The following is a 24,032-nucleotide window of genomic DNA, read 5'->3' on the forward strand; positions in this document are numbered from 1 at the left end:
TATAGAAAGTGTAAGCCGGCGACGTAATGCTGACAAAAATAATGTAGTAAAACAAGTGTAGCCATATGGAGATCGGCATGATAACCCGAAACCGATTGCACAGATTAGGACGATCAAAATGGTTCAAATGGCTCTGCGCACTATGGGACTTAACAGCTATGGTCATCAGTCCCCTAGAACTTAGAACTACTTAAACCTAACTAACCTAAGGACATCACACAACACCCAGTCATCACGAGGCAGAGAAAATCCCTGACCCCGCCGGGAATCGAACCCGGGAACCCGGGCGTGGGAAGCGAGAACGCTACCGCACGACCACGAGCTGCGGACGATTAGGACGAGTTGAGAGGCATGTAGACAGTCATTTATAACTAGCTTAGTACACGAAATAAGTGACACAGTAGATAAATTCACAAACATTGGTACGAAGTATCATCTTCCACGAACTTTACAGCGGCTTGTGATTGTTGATCTCTAGTGGCTTCTCCGTGGTGTAGTAGAACGTTTTTTTGCAGTGCTGGAGCCGCGGCTGTTGGGATCGTGACGAACTCCAGTCCCTCTCTGCTTTACATCCCAAGTTTACGTTCCCTGCGCTCGTCGTCGTGTAGCACCCCCTCAGCGCTCCGTGGCAGAGTTGAGAAATGACCCCAGTGGGACGGACCGGCCCCAAAGCTATCTGCCTGCCCGCTCGAGTCCTCCCTTGCCGAATCCAGCACAGTCACTGGCCACTCGATACATTTTCTTCAAACACAGAATGGCCAGTGACGTTTTGACATCGGTATATTAAGTTTACCGCGGAAGCAAGTTGAATCAGAAATGTTACACTAGATGACGCTGTTCAGGCATACTCCAGCTAAGTGTGTTATGACCCTTACAGTTCATGTTGTATATTAATGACCTGACAATCATTAGTAACTTCAGGTCATTAGTATCCGGAAGGCATCCGATACAGTTCCGTACGGTTATTAGTGAGCAAGTGAACAAAATACGAGCTTACCGAGTATCGAACCAAATATGCGATTGCATTCTCAGCAGCTAGAATTCAATACCTCGTCATTAGCGGTACAAAATGGACGAATGTAAAACTAATTTCGAGAGTGTTTAAGTCTGTCATTGTTTACAATATACACTACTGGCCATTAAAATTGCTACACCACAAAGCTGACGTGCTACAGACGCAATTTTTAACCGACAGGAAGAAGATGCTGTGATATGCAAATGATTAGCTTTTCAGAGCATTCACACAAGGTTGGCGCCGGTGGCGACACCTACAACGTGTTGACATGAGGAAAGTTTCCAACTGATTTCTCATACACAAACAGCAGCTGACCGCCGTTGCCTGGTGAAACGTTGTTGTGATGCCTCGTGTAAGGAGGAGAAATGCGTACCATCACGTTTCCGACTTTGATAAAGGTCGGATTGTAGCCTATCACGATTGCGATTTATCGTATCGCGACATTGCTGCTCGCTTTGATCGAGATCCAATAACTGTTAGCAGAATATGGAATCGATGGGTTCAGGAGGGTAATACGGAACGCCGTGCTGGATCCCAACGGCCTCGTATCACTAGCAGTCGAGATGACAGCCATCTTATCCGCATGGCTGTAACGGATCGTGCAGCCACATCTCCATCCCTGAGTCAACAGATTGGGACGTTTGCAAGACAACAACCATCTGCACGAACAGTTCGACGACGTTTGCAGCAGCATGGACTATCAGCTCGGAGACCATGGCTGCGGTTACCCTTGACGCTGCATCACAGACAGAAGCGCCTGCGATGATGTACTCAACGACAAACCTGGGTGCACGAATGGCAAAACGTCATTTTTTCGGATGAATCCAGGTTCTGTTTACAGCATCATTATGGTCGCATCAGTGACATGGCGCCTCTAGCCGCGCGGCCACCTCGTGCGGCTCCACTTTTGAGGCGAGCAATTAACTTCTGGTGATTAGAAGTCAGGGCGATGGACCATTTTACCTGAAACTTTCCGTAGGGGTCGCCTCTTAACTGTTAATAGTTCTGTTTCTGATAGGGACATTATTATTACCATTCGAAATATTATTATAACTTGTACGTGTGAACTTTTACTGAATATATCAACTAAAACTCTAAACGTTTATTTATAGTGATTGTTTCCTGATCCTGCTGAGTAAACAGCAAGCAGGAACATTTGTTTTCAGTAAGCACAATGGGTAATGTGGACTTGCAGACTGGAAATTATGGTTATTATGTTCTCCATCGCTTTCTGGCTGACCGAAAAAATAGTGTTCAGGCTCTTGCAACCGATGGACATCATAGATTATTTACCCAACACCCAACATGTTGGTTTTATTCAAGATTCCAATACACAGTATTATTCTCCACTCTTTTGTCTACAAAATCCTATTTTTCAATATAATCAATGCGACGGCATTTCGAAGCCTTACTGGGAGAACCTGTATGCCTACATGGTAACACTCAACTGGTCGACGTCAGAGCCAACGTCTCACTGCGTTAGTAACCTCCACATCATCCACGTGCTGCTCCCCATGGGGTGCATCCTTCATTGGGCAGACAGATCGTGTTTGGAAGGTGCGACACACGGACCGTATGGTGCATGAGGAAGAACAGTCCAATGACATTTTGTAAGCTCCTCTCAGGTGGCCTCAGGTGGCCTGCCGGTGTGACCGAGCGGTTCTAGGGGCTACAGTCTGGAACCGCGCGACCGCTATGATCGCAGGTTCGAATCCTGCCTCGGGCATGGATGTGTGTGATGTCCTTAGGTTAATTAGGTTTAAGTAGTTCTAAGTTCTAGGGGACTGATGACCTCAGCAGTTAAGTCCCATAGTGCTCAGAGCCACTTGAACCCCTCAGGTGCGTCCAGCTGAGCAGCGAGGCGTTTGATTCTGATTCGTTGATCACATCGGACGAGAGTGTCTGTACGTTCCAACACTGCAGGCGTCACAGCTCTGTTTGGCTGGCCAGCATGCCGGAGATCGGACAAGTCCGTATGACCTTGTTACGAAGATGACAGACGCCTCGCCCTTCCCAGCAGGCTACCGACCAGAAACATCTGCTGTCAACTGCTCAAAGCACAGGTAGCAGCATCTAAATGGCATCTTTCTCGGACATGTTTTAATTAATAACTCTGTCTTTTAACAATTTACAATCTTCTTAATTTTTCTGTAACTAGGGTTAAGTTTGCTTTGGTTACTGAAAAAGTCTTAGCTCGATTTTATTCTAACTTTGCCGGCTAGAATTTTAAGAACGGAACCGGCAGTAGAACATGAGCTCTGAAATGCCTCTTTAAGATTCATTATAGTGATTGTTATTTATAATAAAGTCTTGAAACTTGTTGTAGCTGTATTATTTCATCAATGTAATCAAGGGCTGTAATAAGAACTTTCTATAACAAATACAAATGATACTTAATTTATTATGAATAAGGATGTTTTCTTTCGAAATTTGGTTATTAGTAAATAATTTGAAGATGGAGTCAAATAGTTAATGTGTTTATATCAAACTGAGGCTAAATACGAATTTTCATCTTTCTGAGTCTAATGTTTAGCGCCTTCAATTTTCCGGAAAAACGCCGATTTGGAGTAAAATATTGCTCTGACAAAGAAGAGACTTGTAACTTTTGATTGTGACGTACTTTTTTTACATTCTGAACAATTTTTCGCTTTCTAGCTCAATTATTTAGCGCACTTAATTTTTTATTAAAGTAGTATATTTAGAGTAACATATCCATTAGATCATTCTGAGACTTCACAATGTTACCATTAATATACTGAAGCACACACTGACAGAGTCTGGAAAAGTTATTTTAATTTTTAATTTCACTCTTAGATTACGGTGCAGTCCTTTGTATGCTAAGCACAGGCGCGTTATGACGACTTGGCGCTGATAGTAGTGAACCGGGATATGTCCCGGCACACTCACTCGCATCTGTGTCTGTCAAAATGACACAACGCTTGTTTCGCCACAAACCCGATTTCAGGGAATAAAGGAGTTGCATTACTTATTGAACGCCCCTTGTATTTTCTTATTCCATTTTTAACTGATGGTATTCACTTTGAATGTGCTGGAGTCTTTTTCTGAGTTATCATCTGCAGAATAAAATTATGGCATGAACATTTGCTGTAAAGACTCTCTCAAACTGAATCGGAGCGTGTGGCGCTTTAAAAATCCTGGTAGATTAAGATTGAGAGATGTACCGGTACACGAATGCGAATCATTCCCTTTTGTAGGTAATGCTCTTAGCCACTGAGCTATACGGGTGGTTCCTCACAGATTTTTGTATCTACCGACTTACTTTCGAGGCCTTCTGGCCATCCTATCCTTCAAGCGTCCCATATTGGGCACCAGTACAGTAGAACAAAACGGAAAATCGTAATGTAAGCAGTTTGTGAGTGGATTCACTTTTTCGCCTTCCCTGCTGTAATTTCAATATAATCGTTCCTCTTTAAATTATTCTTAACTGTAACACCAAAATATACAACTTCTAAGTTTGTGTCATTTATAACATACACTGACCGGAACTTTCGTAATACCTATGTGGAAGACCTCACATTTTATTGTTCAGGGTCTACTACTTTTTTTCGCACCATTCTGCTATCTTATCTAAATCATTTTAATTTTATGCTGACTTTACTAGATGGTAAACGACAGCGACGTCGGTCGATAATCTAAGAGGACTATTCGGATTGTCTCCAGATTCATTTGTAGAGATCAAGAAAAGCAAAGGCTGTATCATACTTCCTTGAACTTCATGAAATGCATTCCTTCAGGTACTACATGCTGAGGCCTTTTTGATAGGAAATCACAGATTAAGTCGGATAGCTGAGACGATATTCCAAAGGCGTGCAGTTTGATTACAATCTGATTGTAAGTGACAGATTCAAAAACCTTTTAGGAATCTATGAATATGGAATCAATCTGAAATCTCTGTTGATAACACTAATTTTTTTGAGCTGATTGAGAGCCAATTGTTTCATAAGTATGATATAGTCTGAACCTGTACTTGTTATACATCAAAGACGGTCTCTACTAGGTGTAGTTATAACGTTCGAACACAGCATATATTTCAGACTCCTACTGCAGTACTACGTTAATGAGTTGAGTCTGCAATTTATTGGATTCCTTCTATTTCATTTCATGTGTTTTACATAACCTGTGGAACAGTACAGACTTTAAGTATGGATCTTCCGACAAGCAAGCGATTGGTTAGGATTGCAAAAAATAGAGCTGTCTCGACGCTGTACTCTGAAGGGAACGTAAATGATATACAGTCTGGACTGGAAAACTTACCTTTATTGATTAAAATTTCTTGGATATATGAAGAGCATCTGCTTTCAAAACATTGATATCCCTAGGTGCCTTTGACTCAAATATTGGAATATTTATTGCATCTGCTCCAGTGAAGGCACAACTTCTATTAAGCAGTCAATATAATGATTTTGTTTTGCTTCTCATATACTTTATGTATGACGGGGAACCCTTTGCATTTTTCGCTACATTTCGTGAACAGGTTTTGTTGTATAAACTGTTAAAAACATTTCGCATTGAAGTCCGCACTAAATTTAAAGACTCTGTAAACAGTTACAAATCTCAGAAATTTTGAGGTCTTTAAAGTACGGCATGTTTCTGTAACAGTATCATAACGTGTATAACTCGGAGGATCTCTTCCATCGAGTTGAGATCGAACACTGAACCATTTCTGCTGAAAGTCTGTGGCAGTGCAGATGTTGCATATGTGGCGACTCACGTGGCCACAAGCTGAATCCTGGTGAATGGGATGCTTCGCCATTCTGGAGGATTGGATGGGAACCAGGCTATGGGCTCGTAACGCCGACTGCAGGCCTATGTAATGGCACAGGCCCAGACAAGAGCCCTGTGACATATGCAGGGCGCAGGTTCCAGCGGGCAGTGCAGCATTTCGTCATACTGACAGTCTCCTCGATATCGACTCATTTCTCCATGCAATTGCCAGCCCTCATCAAGTTTTAACAACACTCAAGTATGCGACAAGTACTTGTCTTCTGCATTAACAGGCCTCCTTTGGGCATATATATTCTACCAGGCCAGCTGAGTAGGTCACTGGCACGGTTGGACCATGTATCGACGTGCACTGTGTGTCAGGCTCTGTCGTTGGGTCACCAAAAATCCTCTGATACAGCTATCATCGACCCAACCAGGCTACAAACCAACAACCATTGCTTGACCGCTTAGCCATCAGGTCACCTTTACTCTGCCATCTGCATGAGACCGCCAGTTAGAGGTCCTGACGCCGCCTCATGGTGCAAGGTACAAACTTAAGTCCTCTCAGCTCAATATCACTGGGGTCCGGGACCACCAGACACAACTTCCGAGCCATCAGTACGGGGTTCATCATCCAGACGTCACTGCCCCCTCCCACTAGGCTGGTTTCTGGCCTGCCCCAGTCTGGTCACCCCAACCAGAAAGCTGTCATGCTACCCTTACTCAGCAACAGCTGGCCACTTAGAATGCGCTGGTAACCAAGGTTGCTTACTACTGTGCTGCCTCTTTGAGAAGCGCCTACAGGAGCACGTTCACACTGGAATGCCTGGGTGCAGGTTCAAGCATTGTCACCTGCGTGCTGCAGGCACTCTGCACTATGTCTGATTATGGTTAAAAGTAAAGAGCTTTGACAACATTTGGCTGTCTTCATCCTCTATGCCTCCACCCAACTCCAGTAGAGAACCACTCACCCACTCCATTCTCGCAAACACATAGTTGATCAGCACAGGTTTTTAAACCTACTCCTTCCAGATGTACATTTAGTGCCATAATCACTGCACCACCTCACTATGGGCGAGATGATTGGCCACATGCATACCGCTCTACAGGGATGCCACAGCATCCGTGTTCCACAGGGTTAGATTCTCAAACCATTACTTTTGTTACTCTTTGTTAATGTCTTGCCTTTTTAATCGAATCAGTGTGAAAAGTGAGTTCATTATTTTAAAGCCAATCAAAGAAGTATCAACAGGGAAAATTGCAAATCGCTAAAGTTGTTAATTGGTTTGCAGTGTGCTCCCAAGCTGGCCACAAGATTGATAAGGAGTTCTTGTGATAGAGCATTTCATTCCTCCACCAGTGCGGCTGACAACTGCCGTATGGTCATTGGTGCATGTGGGCATACAGCAGTACATTTCGCTAACACATCCCACATGTGCTCGATGGGATTTAAGTTGGGGGAACAGGCAGGCCAGTCTGTTCACCATATACCCTCTACCCCCAAGAGCTACTCCACCTGGGATATTTGATGGGGCCATGCATTGTCAACTATAAAATGAAGTCAAGGTCAAATACACCCTGAAATGATGCACATGGTAAAGGAGTGAGTGTCAGAACAACATTCATTGGTGAATGTACTGTGTTCGAAGATTTACCCATGATATGCCCATGCAACCTAATGCCTCTCCACGCTATGACACCTGGACCACCAAAATGAACATGTTTGACAATGTTCCTAGGTGCAGTACATATTCCTAACTCTCGCCATTTATGCTGTCATCTGAGGAGAACATGTGACCCTACTCCTCACTGGCCCAGTACCTTCACTCTAAGCACCATCACAAATAGCGCCACCTATTGGCGTGTGTCAAGGGAACAAAATGTACTGGCTGTCGTGCAAAGAAACCATCCTCAGTCGTCATGCCACTGTGGAGCATGAGGCTGTATGCCTTGCAGTTCTCTTAAACATTGTTGTATTTACACTGTTGTTCGATGTAGGTGCCTACTTGCCTGTTGCAGAATGTAGCAGTCATCTGCCGCTGTAGCTGACTGTGGTCCACCACCTCCTCAATGTCAGGTAGCAGTGCCTGTGGCTCTAAATGCTCCCCATACACATGAAACAATTCTATGGGCAATGCAAAATTACTGGACTGTACACTCTTAATGATTCGCTCTTCTTCCAGTTTCGTGATGATTTTTACCATGTGAAGTTATCGAGATATTGTCTACCAGCCATGTCGTAATGAAGAGCACCACGACATTGAGGGACACAGTCATTACCTGCTCAGCTGCCATATTTGGCTCTATAATCACGCTGACCTCACGCAGTGTGATTTCCAGCTCTCCGTTCGTGACTGAGAAACAGTATGGCAAAGAGGGTTCTGCGCCACTTTTGATATCAAAGTAGTTGACTAATTAATTAAATTCATCAACTAATTAATTAGAATATCAATTCAAAGTGGTATAGAACTCGCTTTGCCCCACTACTGTGGGGGACCTGTGGCAACATGGTGCCCCAGTTTTACTCATTCCCACTGAGGTTTAGTACATTATGTTACTTTATCAATCTCGTCCTTAAGTTTTTTAGGGTAGCGTATTTCAGAACCACTAGCATAGCTGTTAATTCTGCAGTCATGACATGCCAGAGGGTAGAAGCGCTTCACGTTAGATTGTAGTGCTGTTATCTAGAGGCAGTTGTGTTTGATGGAGGTTAAGTGAGGCAAACAAATGGCATCTGTTTCTCTGGAAATTTGAAGTGTTTTACTTTTTGGTACTGCTCTCGACCTACGCTTCTGTGAACTGTTATCCTGTTTGCCACCACGAAAATGTCTGAGGAATTCACAGTTAACCAATTGAAGGCAGTGCGCTGACTTTTCTTTGTACGTTTGCCATACCAGTGGTAGGATTTTGGAATCTTTTTGAATCTCGTTAGTGCTATAGATAATTTATTCTTGGTATTGGAGCAGTGACAATTTTTTAACTTGTCTCGTGGGTCAAAGCGCCCGTTGATTTGATTAAAGACTGTTTTACAAATGTAACAGTGCCGCGAATTGATCATGGTCCGCCGATAAACGTTTCTCTTGTTAATTTGCCTCGCACACTGCACATCGCTAAGTGCGCATACATTATTCCGGCTGCGGACGCAATTGTAATACCGCACGACGCCACGAAACAATCGTTTTAGTATTAAAACACCATGCGAGGTTCATCTGAAAACTGCCCGCATCTCGTGGTCGTGCGGTAGCGTTCTCGCTTCCCACGCCCGGGTTCCCGGGTTCGATTCCCGGCGGGGTCGGGGATTTTCTCTGCCTCGTGATGGCTGGGTGTTGTGTGCTGTCCTTAGGTTAGTTAGGTTTAAGTAGTTCTAAGTTCTAGGGGACTTATGACCACAGCAGTTGAGTCCCATAGTGCTCAGAGCCATTTGAACCATCTGAAAACTGAGTGTTTTCTATAGCAAACATGCAAGAAGCTGTAATGCATTGCTCTGTGTACATACTACCTGATGTCTCATCTAAGACCCCTCAAGTGGCTTTTCTCAGGCATTTCCGCAGATATTTCCAATTTTCTGTTTGGAATGTGTAGATGGAGTCAACCAAAATAAGTACTGGTCACAACGTTTTGCTTTTCTCTGCCTCGTGATGGCTGGGTGTTGTGTGCTGTCCTTAGGTTAGTTAGGTTTAAGTAGTTCTAAGTTCTAGGGGACTGATGACCATAGATGTTAAGTCCCATAGTGCTCAGAGCCATTTGAACCATTTGAACAACGTTTTGCGTATGACGCCGAGTGTCAACATACAACATCGTTGTTTTTTTCTTCTCGTTGCGGAACAAAATTTGGATTTTTTATGAGCAACAGTCGATAGAGCAGCCCAAAATCAACCTAATGCGATAGTCATTTTAAAGATATATAGTAAATGGGAAGCAAAATACAAAGAATAATTAGCTGCTGAGCAGCGCTTCTGCATGGCGGTAGCAGACAGAGCCGCGTCGGCGTCACATCAACGCAAGCCGCGCTACTCAGTTTTCACACACAGCTGGACTATCAGTTAGTCTTTCCTGTTTGCTCTCTTAGAAGAGACAGCCGGTATGTAATCCCCAGATGTAATTAATCTGTGTATATAAAAATTGAATCAGGCTCGTTCCTACTGCCAGGCTTATGTCCCTAAATATTTCGACCACGCTTTCTCATACTGTCCACCTGGAAAAGAAGCAGAAGGTTATTACAAAGTGGTTGATGATGTACGAGGGGATTTCAAAAAGTAAATTTCGAATTACTATTTCAGGGCAAGTAACTTTACTAAATGCTGCACTGCACCTCAGGATAACACAGATACACGACACTATTTTTCAACATAGTCGCCATGTCTCTGTAATCACGATCGGAACGTTCTCCCAATTGTTCAGCTCCTCGGCGATAGAATCCGCTCCTTGGTCACGGAGCCATTCGAGAACCGCTGTGTGAACTTCCTCATCGTTGGAAAATCTCTTTCTCTCCAGATGTTCTTCCAGTTTTCCAGACAGATGGAATTCGCACGATGCAAGGTCTAGAGGCCCCAATCATCATCGCCTACGTCTGTTCGACTTGAAACAAATTGTTCACCATTTCGCTACTGCTGGCCGCTGTTTTCGATTTGGCTCGTATAACGCCAGAATTTCACGGTGAATCTTTGTGCAATTCTAGAATCGTACTGTCATACGTGCTTCAACTTTGGACTGCGTTTCGAGTTGCCGCACCTTTCCACTCCCACAATGCGACATAGTGATGGGACAACCGAGTGGTTTTAACAACCGATTGGTCAGTCGCCATGTCAGCTGTTCAATGTTTTCAGTCACTCTGTGTTTCACTGGTTTTATACTTAATGTGAGATAGACGACTGGCGCAATTCTCTGACAGTTCCACAGTGATATGAATGTTTTCGATCAGTCTCCGGGTTTGAGTCATTTCATTTACATAATTTTTCAGCGTTTTCAGTTATACATGAACCATGACTAGGGTTGCCAACTTTCTAGTGACAAGTAGCGTATCTTATTTCAAGGCGACGTGAATAACAAGCATATTTCCAAAAATTAAGTATTTTTCAAAATTTATGGATTTCCTTAGTTAATTACGAACTTTTTCTAATTTTGATATAAAATATGGATTTTTTTGTTTGGTTTAAAATGTCAACAATTGGTACAACATTATAAAACTATGTTTAAATAAATGAACAATTAATTTTTATTTAAATTTATTGAAGCTCTCTCTCTCTCTCTCTTTCTCTCCCTCTCCCTCTCCCTCTCCCTCTCCCCCCCTCCCTCCCTCTGGTTTGCTCCCATCAATGACAATTCACTCCGGTAAATTTTGATATGAAGTAAACAAAAAACATATAAGATACAATATTTTAAATTGTTTTTGACTTAAGCACTTACTTTTTTAAGCGTATCCTGTCACTTCCCAGAAGTATTTTTTTGCGAAAAATATTTGTCACCGCTCGTAAATTTTCTTAGAATTTCTTCAGTTAATGAAGTTTCATAATATGAATGATCTTGGCAGATTCTGTAAATCGCATTCAATTTATCCTGAGAATAGCTTTTTATTCATTCATATGATTTCTTTCATTCTCACGCCACTGACAGTTTTGACATTGTGATCCAGACACAAAAATCACTATTGCGAAAACGCTTGTTCAGAACACGAATGAAAAACTGTACTGAACGCTACTTACTGGCACTGAATAAAAGGTAAATATCGGAACGGCAACAACAGTGACATCAGGCTATAACAGAGTGCAAACAATAACAATGATTTAACAATGGCAAAACGATCGAATGTTTCCGCTCGTTACTGAATGCGCCGGACTGCGTCGACTCCTTTCATTCAGTTGCGTCCACAGACTGGTTCACTCAGAACAATGAATGAATAGTCCAACTGATACGTAAAGCTACAACCGGCTAAATAGATTGTTTTCATTCGGTTGCGCCCATAGACTGTTGTCGCTAAAAAGAATGAGTGGGCATTTCTTCCAATATGCAAAGCTACAACCGAATGAGTCGATTAATTTCCAAAACCCGACTGAATCGATTGTTTCATTCGGTCTCCCTCATCACGAGTGCGATGCATGTGTCATCCGTAAAGCAAGAGAATTGCACCTGCAGGAAACGCTAAACATGTCCTCTCTTCTGACAACGCGCCACACTTGTTGCGCGACTGTCTTATCGTGGGATGACATGCATAACCTATTGTCTGAAGACCGTACGTAATTAGACACCAAGGTTAGATTTCTCTGATACAATTTTGCTATTGAAAAGACGATAGACACAATCTTTGTGGAACCCAGAGAATAAAAAATGCATTCAGGTTCCAGTAAATGAGTTAAGCATTAAGACAGACGAATAATGATAGAGTCCATTTCACATCACAATTGAAACACCGATGCTACTGCTCATGCATGAGTATAAGTATATCCATATATTAACAATTTACGCAGCAGAGAGTAGGGGTGACTACTGACTAGATGCGGGGGTGATGGGGGGGGGGGGGGGGAGGAGATGGAAGAAGGTAAGGAATTAAACTTGCGTCCCAGTTCGTCCAGCCTTTGACAACCTTACCTGTCAACGATGACAGGTTATGGAGCATCATATGAGGACTTCGCTCAACTGAGCTTGCGTGCTAAGTTGAATGTTACTCTCGTGTTCATCATAACGCTAGACAGCATCCGAAGTAGTTATATGCCAATCTCTTTAGCGCGGTCGATTTCATGAAATGAACACGTCTGAACTCACTGGCAACTGACAAAGTTCATTGTGTAGTAATTCTTTCACTCAAAGCGTGACAGCAGACAACTGACGAATGGAACCCTATTAAGGGGTGAACCAAAGTTAAATGAGAGCGCAATCATCGAGCCCTTAGAAAGCCTTCGATTCTGCACAAGCGTGGTGATACAGAGCGCTCGGACCCCCGTTCCGGTAGGACGCAGTTGCGATAGTTCACACTCTGGAGGCGGCGTGGTCCCTACCTTGAAAGTTACCGACTCTGTCACAAGACTTTCGGTTACACCAGTTGTTCCTGATGAAATACTTACAGCTGCATCCTTGTGTCTTCTGTTTGTAATAAAGACGCCATTTGCAAACGTCTTAATTAATTGTGGCCATACTGGCTAAGTTTGGGGACCGTGACTGTGCGGGAAATTTATTTATTTGCATTTTTTGGTATCAGTCACTTGAATTGTTTTATGTTAAACATAATACAAAGCGTTTCGAGCATTTTCTGGCCATCTTCAGGCATTTATGCACACATCAAATTGTTAGTCAAAAATAAACTCTTAAACTAAATAATGAAGCACTGCCGGTGTGGCTGTTGGGGTATTTGTAGGGAGGGGAAGCAGTGGTTGGCCAGAAATTGATGTTCAGTGATGTCTTCTGCTGGTGTGGAGCTGTGCTTCGTTGTTGACTATGATTGACAGCACAGCTTATGTGGGATGCAGATAGTTTTGCATCACTTGTCATTGTGCGAAAATCGTGTGATACACTGCACTTGCACAAAATCGGAAAAAGGTAAAGAATGGATATCATGGAAGACATGGAAAATTTCATTCATAATACAAAACATTGGGATAATGTTCTTAACGAGATAACCGCATTCACAAACTCGGAATTCATCAGTAGTCTTAAACCAGCTCTATTGCAGTAGATTTAAGATGTGCCAACATGAAACAAACGGCTACCAGACTGTCAGTATCACTAATATAGCTGTAAAATGCTACAGTCGATACTCATACATATCCTGATACGCCATCATCTTGTATTAAGTGCAAAGTTTTTACATGTAAGTAATTTAACGTCAAAAACTGCCAAAATAAATAACGCAATAGTGTAATGTTACACAACAGCTCCACCAGTGTACCAGTGATGCGAACGAAGCTCTGGGACGCCAAAATGGCAAGTGAACAACTGCCTTATAAAGAAATCTATCATACGATTATTGCTCTATAACAACTGATTCAAAACTATCTGCATCGTACACGGGCTGTGATGTCAAACGAGTCATGGTTCCAAAACAACAGTAGCAATCACTGGACGTCAATTTCTGGCCAACAACAGCCCTGCCCCCCTTCCTTTCAAATACTCCAACAGACACTCCATCAGCGGACAGTAAACAAAAAGTTCTATGCTAATTTAGTTTAGGACAATTTATTTTTATGTAACGATTTTGTGTGCGCCTGAAAATGGACATAAAAAGCTCGAAATGCGTTGCAATATGTTAAATCAAATATAAAATAGTTTAAGTGTCTGATAACAGAAATACAAATAAATAATTATTGCAAATATCTTACATGCTTGTATTTAATGGTCACAGCTGGCTGGAACTTTGTTTGGGGATAGCTAGAGTTGTGAAACTACCGTAGGCTACTGTAGACTTTCGTAAGAAAACGTAGACTAGTATTCGTAGTAGCTTTGGTCAGTTATGATAGTAACCGTTTTACCTGTACATTGCGTGTGTTGCGTACCCATCAGGCGTTACCTCATTTCGACTGTTTTTTATGTGTATTCTCTGGATGTCTTACAAGATTTCCCTTGAAACGGGAAGCAGTGAACCATCTAGAAACAGAGTGTGGATACATAAAGGGCCACGTAACATACGGGAAATTTTTGTTCTTCATAGTAAATCTCCAGTCTGCTACTTATAAATAAACAGTATTTCTAACAAAATTGAAATTTTCATTGTTTAACTAAGGTTTTATTCGAAAATTGTTGATTTGTAATGCGAAGCAGATGGATGGTGTAAAAAAAAAAAACAAAAAATACATATTTATCATATAGCGCTAAAAAACGCAATTTCCTGCAGAAAAGCTCAAATTAAAAAGCTGCAAAACAAAAACATATCAAACATCGCTTCATTACTCCGTCGAGCCTATGCAAAATGCCTTTCTGTTACTGATAAACCAGTTTCGCACTTGTCAAATGTATCAGGAAGCTCTTGCCTTTATTTATGGTGAAGAACATTGTACTGAGTATGAAATAACAACAGTGATTTTACAGATTTTTTGTATTTGTGCGTGTAAAATGTATTTGCATGAAAAGTAATTGTTACAATAGCAGATGATTTTTCATTTTTTTTTTTTTTTTTTTTTTTTTTTTTTTTTGCTTATAAAATGCAATTTATATTTTGTAAGGATATGAAATACACAATGGACTAAAACACCGAGCGACGTGCGGTTCTAATTATATGCAATGCAAATGTCGGCTCCCGCTTCCTTTCTCACACGTTCATTTATGTCTCTTCCCCTACCAATACTACTGTAATCCTACCATTTACTGCGTCATGTATGTAGTGTACCAGAACTACCGAACCGAATATTTTGTAGACCGCAACTCTAAGCATAGCCCTGTTCTTTTGTACTTCGCCTAATTACTTACCTTCTCTACCCATCAAGCGTACATGCCTTAAATTAGGTCCATAGTTGTAATGGCTATGTTTGGTCTAAGTTTACAAAATTAATTTACACAATCAGATTTATACAATCAAACTGTGTATATCAATGATCTGCAAATTCTGGAAGTCACATGTTCGAGTGTAACAATCTAAAGGTGTACAACTACAAAGTCACAGTAACAAATGTCTGTCGTGCCACTCTCTCGGTACTGATGTAATATACGAGGCCTATTCGGAAAGTAAGGTCCGATCGTTCACATAATGGAAACCAATGCGAAAATCAAAAATGTTTTATTTGCAACAGTTAGCTACACCTTCCAGCTACTTCTCTACATAGTCGCCGCTCCGATTTAGTCATTTGTCGTTGCGTTGTACCAACTTTCCAATAGCCTCGTCATAGAAGGAAATCGCCTGTGCTTCCTGCCAATTCTCTACGCTGGTCTACAGCTCGCTGTCTGTGCCAGAATGTTGTCTGTATAGCTAGCGGTTCATCTGAGCAAAGATGAAACTCAGGGAGAGCCAATTACGGGGTCTTTAGTGGGTCACCAACCACTCCCATCGGAGGTCCCCAGCCCGTGGTCCGGTGGCTAGCGTTTCTGCCTCTGTATCGCGGGGTCCCAGGTTCGATTCCCGCCCGGGTTGGAGATTTTCTCTGCCCGGGGACTGGGTGTTTGTGTTGGCCTTATCGTTATCATCATCAACATTCGTGACAGTGGCTAGATTGGACTGTGTAAAAAAAAATGGAGTGTGTAAAAAATTGGGACTTTGCCAAATATCATCATCATCAACTCCCATCGAAAACGCTGCAGGAGCATCGTCATTGCCCCTTCAGAGTGTGGCCGAGAATTGTCATGCAGAAGGAAACATATGACAGTTATGTTACGCGGTCTGCATGACATCAGGCGAAATCTCACACCAGGCCCTGGTACTTGGCGGGAGACACTATTGTTCTAAGCATCTTTACGTGCTCACTGTGCGCTCAGAACTGAAAAGAGCGACGCGACGCGATCGACGGGCATACTAGAGACACCGCCCAACACATCTGTGCGAAGCTTCATCGGATTTTCACTGTGGTTTCCATTTCGCACCAGATCGGACTTTACTTTTCGAATAACCTTCGTATATTTGGTACCTGTTCTTCGGACCTGTCTGAAAGAAGAGACCCCACATATGTATGTATAATTAAATCGATGACGGCCAATGATTCCTTCAGCGCAGACGCACACCAAGCTCGAACTCTTTCGGGGAGTCGGCGAGATGCCGCAAGTAATGAGGCTAATGAGCTGGGGCACGACATCGGTAGTGTGCGATACAAGTTGAGAATTTGGGTCTGACGGGAGGCGTGTTAGGGTGGTCCGTGCGGTTGTAGTGACCACTGCGCCCGGATGGCATAGCAGTCAGCACATCTGCATAACGACGGTTCAATCCCGTGTCCGGCCATCCTGATTTAGGTTTTCCGTGATTTCCCTAAATCGCTCCAGGCAAATGCCGGGATGGTTCCTTTGAAAGGGCACGGCCGACTTCCTTCCCCATCCTTCCCTAATCCGATGAGACTGATGACCTCGCTGTCTGGTCTCCTTCCCCAAACAACCCAACCCCCCCCCCCCCCCCAACATCTGCCTAGTAAGCACGAGACCTGGGTTAGAATCCCGATCCGGCACAAATTTCAACTTTTCCCATTGACATAAATCGATGGCCACTGGCAGCTAATGTCTTTAATTCCTTAGTGTATTGATGTGAGCTGTGCGGTGTTGGCAGAGCCACGTGTCTGCTGACGACAGTGAGGAGGAGCTGGAGTGCGCGCTCAGCGAGCAGTGGACGTTCCAGGCGCGGTCCCGGCGCTGGTCGCGGCTTGATGGTGAGTGCTCAGCTTTCATTGGCTTCCTCTTAACCCTACTTTGTATACTGCACTGTCCAGTCAATACCTCACCGCATTATACAGGGTGTTACAAAAAGGTACGGCCAAACTTTCAGGAAACATTCCTCATACACAAAGAAAGAAAATATGTTATGTGGACATGTGTCCGGAAACGCTTACTTTCCATGTTAGAGCTAATTTTATTACTTCTCTTCAAATCACATTAATCATGGAATGAAAACACACAGCAACAGAACGTACCAGCGTGACTTCAAACACTTTCTTACAGGAAATGTTCAAAATGTCCTCCGTTAGCGAGGATACATGCATCCACCCTCCGTCGCATGGAATCCCTGCTGATGCAGCCCTGGAGAATGGCATATTGTATCACAATCGTCCACAATACGAGCACGAAGAGTCTCTACATTTGGTACCCGGGTTGCGTAGACAAGAGCTTTCAAATGCCCCCATAAATGAAAGTCAAGAGGGTTGAGGTCAGGAGAGCGGGGAGGCCACGGAATTGGTCCGCCTCTACCAATCCATCGGTCACCGAATCTGTTGTTGAGAATCGTACGAACACTTCGACTGAAATGTGCAGGAGCTCCATCGTGCATGAACCACATGTTGTGTCGTACTTGTAAAAGCACATGTTCTAGCAGCACAGGTAGAGTGTCCCGTATGAAATCATGATAACGTGCTCCATTGAGCGTAGGTGGAAGAGCATGGGGCCCAATCAAGACATCACCAACAATGCCTGCCCAAACGTTCACAGAAAGTCTGTGTTGATGACATGATTGCACAATTGCGTGCGTATTCTCGTCAGCCCACACATGTTGATTGTGAAAATTTACAATTTGATCACGTGGGAATGAAGCCTCATCCGTAAAGAGAACATTTGCACTGAAATGAGGATTGACACATTGTTGGATGAACCATTCGCAGAAGTGTACCCGTGGAGGCCAATCAGCTGCTGATAGTGCCTGCATACGCTGTACATGGTACGGAAACAACTGGTTCTCCCGTAGCACTCTCCATACAGTGACGTGGTCAACGTTACCTTGTATAGCAGCAACTTCTCTGACGCTGACATTAGGGTTATCGTCAACTGCACGAAGAATAGCGTCGTCCATTGCAGGTGTCCTCGTCGTTCTAGGTCTTCCCCAGTCGCGAGTCATAGGCTGGAATGTTCCGTGCTCCCTAAGACGCCGATCAATTGCTTCGAACGTCTTCCTGTCGTGACACCTTCGTTCTGGAAATCTGTCTCGATACAAACGTACCGCGCCACGGCTATTGCCCCGTGCTAATCCATACATCAAATGGGCATCTGCCAACTCCGCATTTGTAAACATTGCACTGACTGCAAAACAACGTTCGTGATGAACACTAACCTGTTGATGCTACGTACTTATGTGCTTGATGCTAGTACTGTAGAGCAATGAGTCGCATGTCAACACAAGCACCGAAGTCAACATTACCTTCCTTCAATTGGCAAACTGGCGGTGAATCGAGGTAGTACAGAACATACTGACGAAACTAAAATGAGCTCTAACGTGGAAATTAAGCTTTTCCGGACACATGTTTCACATAAAATCTTTTCTTTATTTGTGTGTGAGCAATGTTTCCTGAAAGTTTGGCCGTACCTTTTTATAACACCCTGTATTAGGTCAAACACATTAAGTATCTGTAGCTGGCCACTCTTATTTAATATTTCTACAGTCCAGTTCAGAGTATTATATCTCTTGAAGCTTTGTGGGAAACCTGTAGTGCGGCGGAGGTTCGAGTCCTCCCTCGGGCATGGGTGTGTGTGTTTGTCCTTAAGATAATTTAGGTTAAGTAGTGTGTAAGCTTATGGGCTGATGACCTTAGCAGTTAAGTCCCATAAGATAAAAAAAAGCCTTTAATGCCTTTTACAGATTATTTGAACGTATGTTAGTGTATTGAACATTTATTAGAACGAAACTGAAAGCAAGCAGTCACCATTTTATCTAGGTTTACTTGTTTATTTAAACCATAACCGGTTTCTGGCATACGCTCTAAATACCCATTTTCAGATTTCCGCGTTCACGTGGTAAGTATTGCATGTTTGCTGTTGCACTGTATGAAAAATTACACTAGCCAACAAAATTTTACTTTTTTCTGTAACTGGCATATAACCAGCTGATCTTTAAGTTTTCTGGTGTGCTGATAACGAAAATGCAAGATTAGCTCTCGTTTTGAAGTTATGATAACTTTACTTTATTACCTGTATACGCTTATGCTTGTATTTACGTTGGTGTTATCCCTCGGAAGAAGGTCACTGAAGGTGTAACCGCTTCCCCTGGCGTTTGTGATTTTCTGCTGGTGATTCCCTGATCAATACCCAGCAATAATCAACTAACATTGTTGCACTCCACTTCCCCTTGCATTTCATTTCCATGTCCGAAATGGAAGCGTTCTCCGTTCTCGTCGGTTACAGCACCACATTTGTCAGAAAAGAAATCCAAGTGGGAATCTAGGAAATATAACGTTAAGGGAATGTTGCGCGCCAGTCTACTGAGCAGTGCAGATGATTTGCCACAAGATCCTTTTAATTTTCTACCCTCTTTCTCCCTAAAAATTTTGTTGACTCTTGAACAAAGGAGTACCAAGCTAAATTTTCATCACCTTTCGGGATACTGTTGAAATGCTCATCTTTGTACAGTTTGCGTAGTTGGTGATCCACGAATATCCCCTCTTCATTTTCGCCTCACTAAGTCGTGGAAATTTCTCGTGGATATAGAGAAATACATCCCATAGTTTTGTCCATGGACTTCACGAAGTTTTTCATTGACCCAGTTTTATATGAAGAGCAGGGAAAATAATGTTCCTGGATTCGGTAAGTGCTTCGTGATATCCTGGTTCGAGTTATTGACATTTAGGCCAATCTTTCTTTTTATAATTCTGTGCTTTGGCTCGGCTATCCCAGGCACAGGAAGCAGCAGAATTTGGGGTAGCCGTGTTGTAACCGAAGTAATATGCCTATGACTTTCAAATCCCCGGAAATCCGCGGAAATCTGCCCCGAAAGTGTTTGCGAACAAAATCTGTACTTTCACACGACTGCTAACTGCATCACTTATCACTAAATTCAGATTATGACTGGTGTAATGTACGTACTCCTGCATTTGGCTGAATATACTTAATCTGTTTTTGCACACCATTATAAACATCACTCAACACCCTGGCCCCGTCATAACCTTGACCCAAATCAATCCATATGCTTGTCAGATAGCTTTTAGACTCTAAAAACAAAAAGGCGTGATTTTAAAAATGCTTTCGAATATAAGCAACTGAAAAAATAAACAGAAAATAAAGTGCAAAAAAAAAGGCTCTGAGCACTATGGGACTCAACTGCTGTGGTCATCAGTCCCCTAGACTTAGAACTACTTAAACCGAACTAACCTAAGGACATCACACACATCCATGCCCGAGGCAGGATTCGAACATGCGACCGTAGCGGTCGCGCGGTTCCAGACTGTAGCGCCCAGAACCGCTCGGCCACTCCGGCCGGCAAAATGAAAAAAAAACCCTTAGAAATGAAAATGATTACTTTTGGGCATATGCAAAACTTGCCCAAAAATGTGATCATACCGGGCGACAAGCTCTACACCAGACAGAAAATTACCGTGGTATCCTTCCTCCTGACTTAAGTTCTCTCGATGTCTTCCGAAGGAAATCAACTCTTTGCTAGAGTAAGTATGATATCGAATAACCTTGTAAGAACCCTTTTAAAACATGACGCTTCTTCAAGAATTTCATTTTCAACTTCCTTGTCGATAGTACCATTCTTTTTCCAAAGTTTGTACACAGCACTTACTTCCGTATGGCCACTCGAGAAACTGTGTTCTTCAATATTTTCTGGTAAGTGCTTACAGGCACGATTACCAGTACACAATACACAATACATTATTCCTTTACGAAGCAAGAAACCAGCAAGATCGACGATAGGCAGCATCTAGAATTTTGGAATAACACAGTCAAAACCGATTAACTGGTCCATACTTAGAAACTGAAACATAGTACGATGTCGAAAAACACCTGTTATTTTGGTGGCGATCTTTAGGAAATGGTTCTGAAGGCTGTAACGGTTTTCTTTGACACTCAATGTCTTCTTCGTGAAGTTTCCCAAGTCACAGGAAGTTCTATTTACCTCTTGGAACAGTGTATAGTTCAACGGTTCTTTCCCTGTTTCGTATGCCATGCAGATGTCGTCGACAAGATCGCGTGGCGTCATCGTTCAGATGGCTCTGAGCACCACGGGTCTCAACTGCTGTGGTCATAAGTCCCCTAGAACTTAGAACTACTTAAACCTAACTAACCTAAGGACATCACACACATCCATGCCCGAGGCAAGATTCGAACCTGCGACGTAGCGGTCGCGCGGTTCCAGACTGTAGCGCCTAGAACCGCTCGGCCACTCTGGCCGGCAGGCGTCATCGTGGCCGGCGGTATTTTTAACTACAATTATTGACGAATCGTCTTCAATAAATTTCTCAACAAATACCACATTATCTGAGTCACAACCAACATAAATATTTGGGTTGAAAGTTCTTGTAGAAGACTGAGTAAAAATTTTGTCAGATTTGGTCAATTTTTGTTTACTCTCTCTTTTTTCCTGAAGTTGTTTCTGCTTAAAGGCACCACTGGGTCTCTTTTCTTTTTTCTTTTTTGTTTTGTCCATGATTTTAGTTCACTTCATCAAAGACTTTGCAAACCAAACAAACAGCCCTAATGCGTGATTACCCGTATGTGCTCGAGTAGAATACACACTGCGTTGCATTGACTTCATACGTTGTTAAGAATAAACCTTGTGTACACATTGCGCTATATATACACTACTGGTCATTAAAATTACTACACCAAGAAGAAATGCAGATGCTAAACGGGTATTCATTGGACAAATATATTATACTAGAACTTACATGTGATTACATTTTCACGCAATTTGGGTGCATAGATCCTGAGAAATCAGTACCCAGTACAACCACATGTGGCCGTAATAACGGCCTTGATACACTTGGGCATTGAGTCCAACAGAGCTTGGATGGCGTAGCTGCCCATGCAGCTTCAACACGATACCACAGTTCATCAGGAGTAGTGGACTGGCGTATTGTGACGAGCCAGTTGCTCGGCCACCATTGACCAGACGTTTTCAATTAGTGAGAGATCTGGAGAATGTGCTGCCGAGGGCAGCAGTCGAACATTTTCTGTATCCAGAAAGGCCCGAACAGGACCTACAACAAGCGGTCGTGCATTATCCTGCTGAAATGTAGGGTTTCTCAGGGATCGAATGAAGGGTAGAGCCACGGGTCGTAACACATCTGAAATGTAACGTCCACTGTTCAAAGTGCCGTCAATGCGAACAAGAGGTGACCGAGACGTGTAACCAATGGCAACCCATACCATCACACCTGGTGATGCTCCAGTATGGCGATGACGAACACACGCTTCCAATGTGCGTTCACCACGATATCGCCAAACACGGATGCGACCATCATGATGCTGTAAACATAACCTTAATTCATCCAAAAAATGACGTCTTGCCATTCGTGCACCCAGGTTCGTCGCTGAGTACACCATCGCAGGTGGTCCTGTCTGTGATGCAGCGTCAAGGGTAACCGCAGCCATGGTCTCCGAGCTGATAGTCCATGCTGCTGCAAACGTCGTCGAACTGTTCGTGCAGATGGTTGTTGTCTTGTAAACGTCCACATCTGTTGACTCAAGGATCGAGTCGTGGTTGCACGATCTGTTACAGCTATGCGGATAAGATGCCTGTCATCTCGACTGCTAGTGATACGAGGCCGTTGGGATCCAGCACGGCGTTCCGTATTACCCTCCTGAACCCACCGATTCCATATTCTGCTAACAGTCATTGGATCTCGACCAACGCGAGCAGCAATGTCGCAATACGATATACCGCAATCGCAATAGGCTACAACCCGACCTTTATCAAAGTCGGAAACGAGTTGGTACGCATATCTCCTCCTTACACGAGGCATCACAACAACGTTTCACCAGGTAACGCCATTCATCTGCTGTTTGTGTATGAGAAATCGATTGGAAACTCTCCTCATGTCAGCACGTTGTAGGTGTCGCCACCGGCGCCAACCTTGTGTGAATGCTCTGAAAAGCTAATCATTTGCGTATCACAGCATCTTCTTCCTGTCGGTTAAATTTCGCGTCTGTAGCACGTCATCTTCGTGGTGTAGCAATTTTAATGGCCAGTAGTGTACTTTCGCGTTTGATGTTACTTCATTGGCCTGTCGTTTACATGAAGCTTAAAGCACGCCCTCTCGAGTACACTCAAATAACATGATAATAAGACAAGTTGTGCTGTAATGTTGCCTATAAGACCGGAAAAATCTCACAACCGCACAAATATTACCGGTACATTTGCGCTGGCTAGCCAGCCGTGCTAGCTAACTCACAGTTTTGTGAACTCCTCCAAATTTCAGGACTGTGGTAGGGAAGCCGAATGGTTGACTTCGGTTTGTTGAGAGAATTTTAGGAATGAGTGGTTCACCTGTAAAGGAGACCGCATGTAGGGCGCTGGTGCGACCTATTCTTGAGTACTGCTCGAGTGTTTGGGATCCGTGACAGGTCGGATAGAAGGAAGACGTCGAAGCAACTCAGGGGTGGGCTGCTAGATTTGTTATCGGTAGTTTCTAACAATAAGTAAGTGTGACGGACCTTCATCGGGAACTCAAATGGGAATCCCTGGAGGGAAGGTGATGTTCTTTTCGTGAAACACTATTGAGAAAATTTAGAGAACCGGCATTTGAAGCTGACAGCCGAACGATTTTACTGCCACCAACATACAATACGCGCAAGGACCACGAAGATGAGATACGAGAAATTAGGGCTCATGCGGAGGAATGTAGATAGTCTTTTTCCCTCGCTCTATTTGCGAGTGTAACAGGAAAGGAAATGACAAGTAGTCGTTCAGGGTACCCTTCGCCACGCATTGTACTGTGGCCTGAGAATTATCCGGCGGGGTCAGGGATTTTCT

The 24,032-nt window shown here is 43.2% G+C and overlaps 1 protein-coding gene across 1 annotated transcript in view; it reads left to right on the forward strand.

Annotated features, from left to right (window-relative positions):
* Positions 1-24,032, forward strand: part of LOC124556288 (stAR-related lipid transfer protein 13) — a 667,281-nt gene that overhangs the window by 505,684 nt on the left and 137,565 nt on the right. The window contains exon 9 of the mRNA XM_047130265.1: positions 16,908-17,007. Coding sequence (XP_046986221.1) covers positions 16,908-17,007 — 100 coding nt within the window. The remainder of the gene's footprint in view (positions 1-16,907; positions 17,008-24,032) is intronic.

Source organism: Schistocerca americana, chromosome X (assembly GCF_021461395.2).
Source record: "Schistocerca americana isolate TAMUIC-IGC-003095 chromosome X, iqSchAmer2.1, whole genome shotgun sequence".
NCBI classification, from domain to species: Eukaryota; Metazoa; Arthropoda; class Insecta; order Orthoptera; family Acrididae; genus Schistocerca; species Schistocerca americana.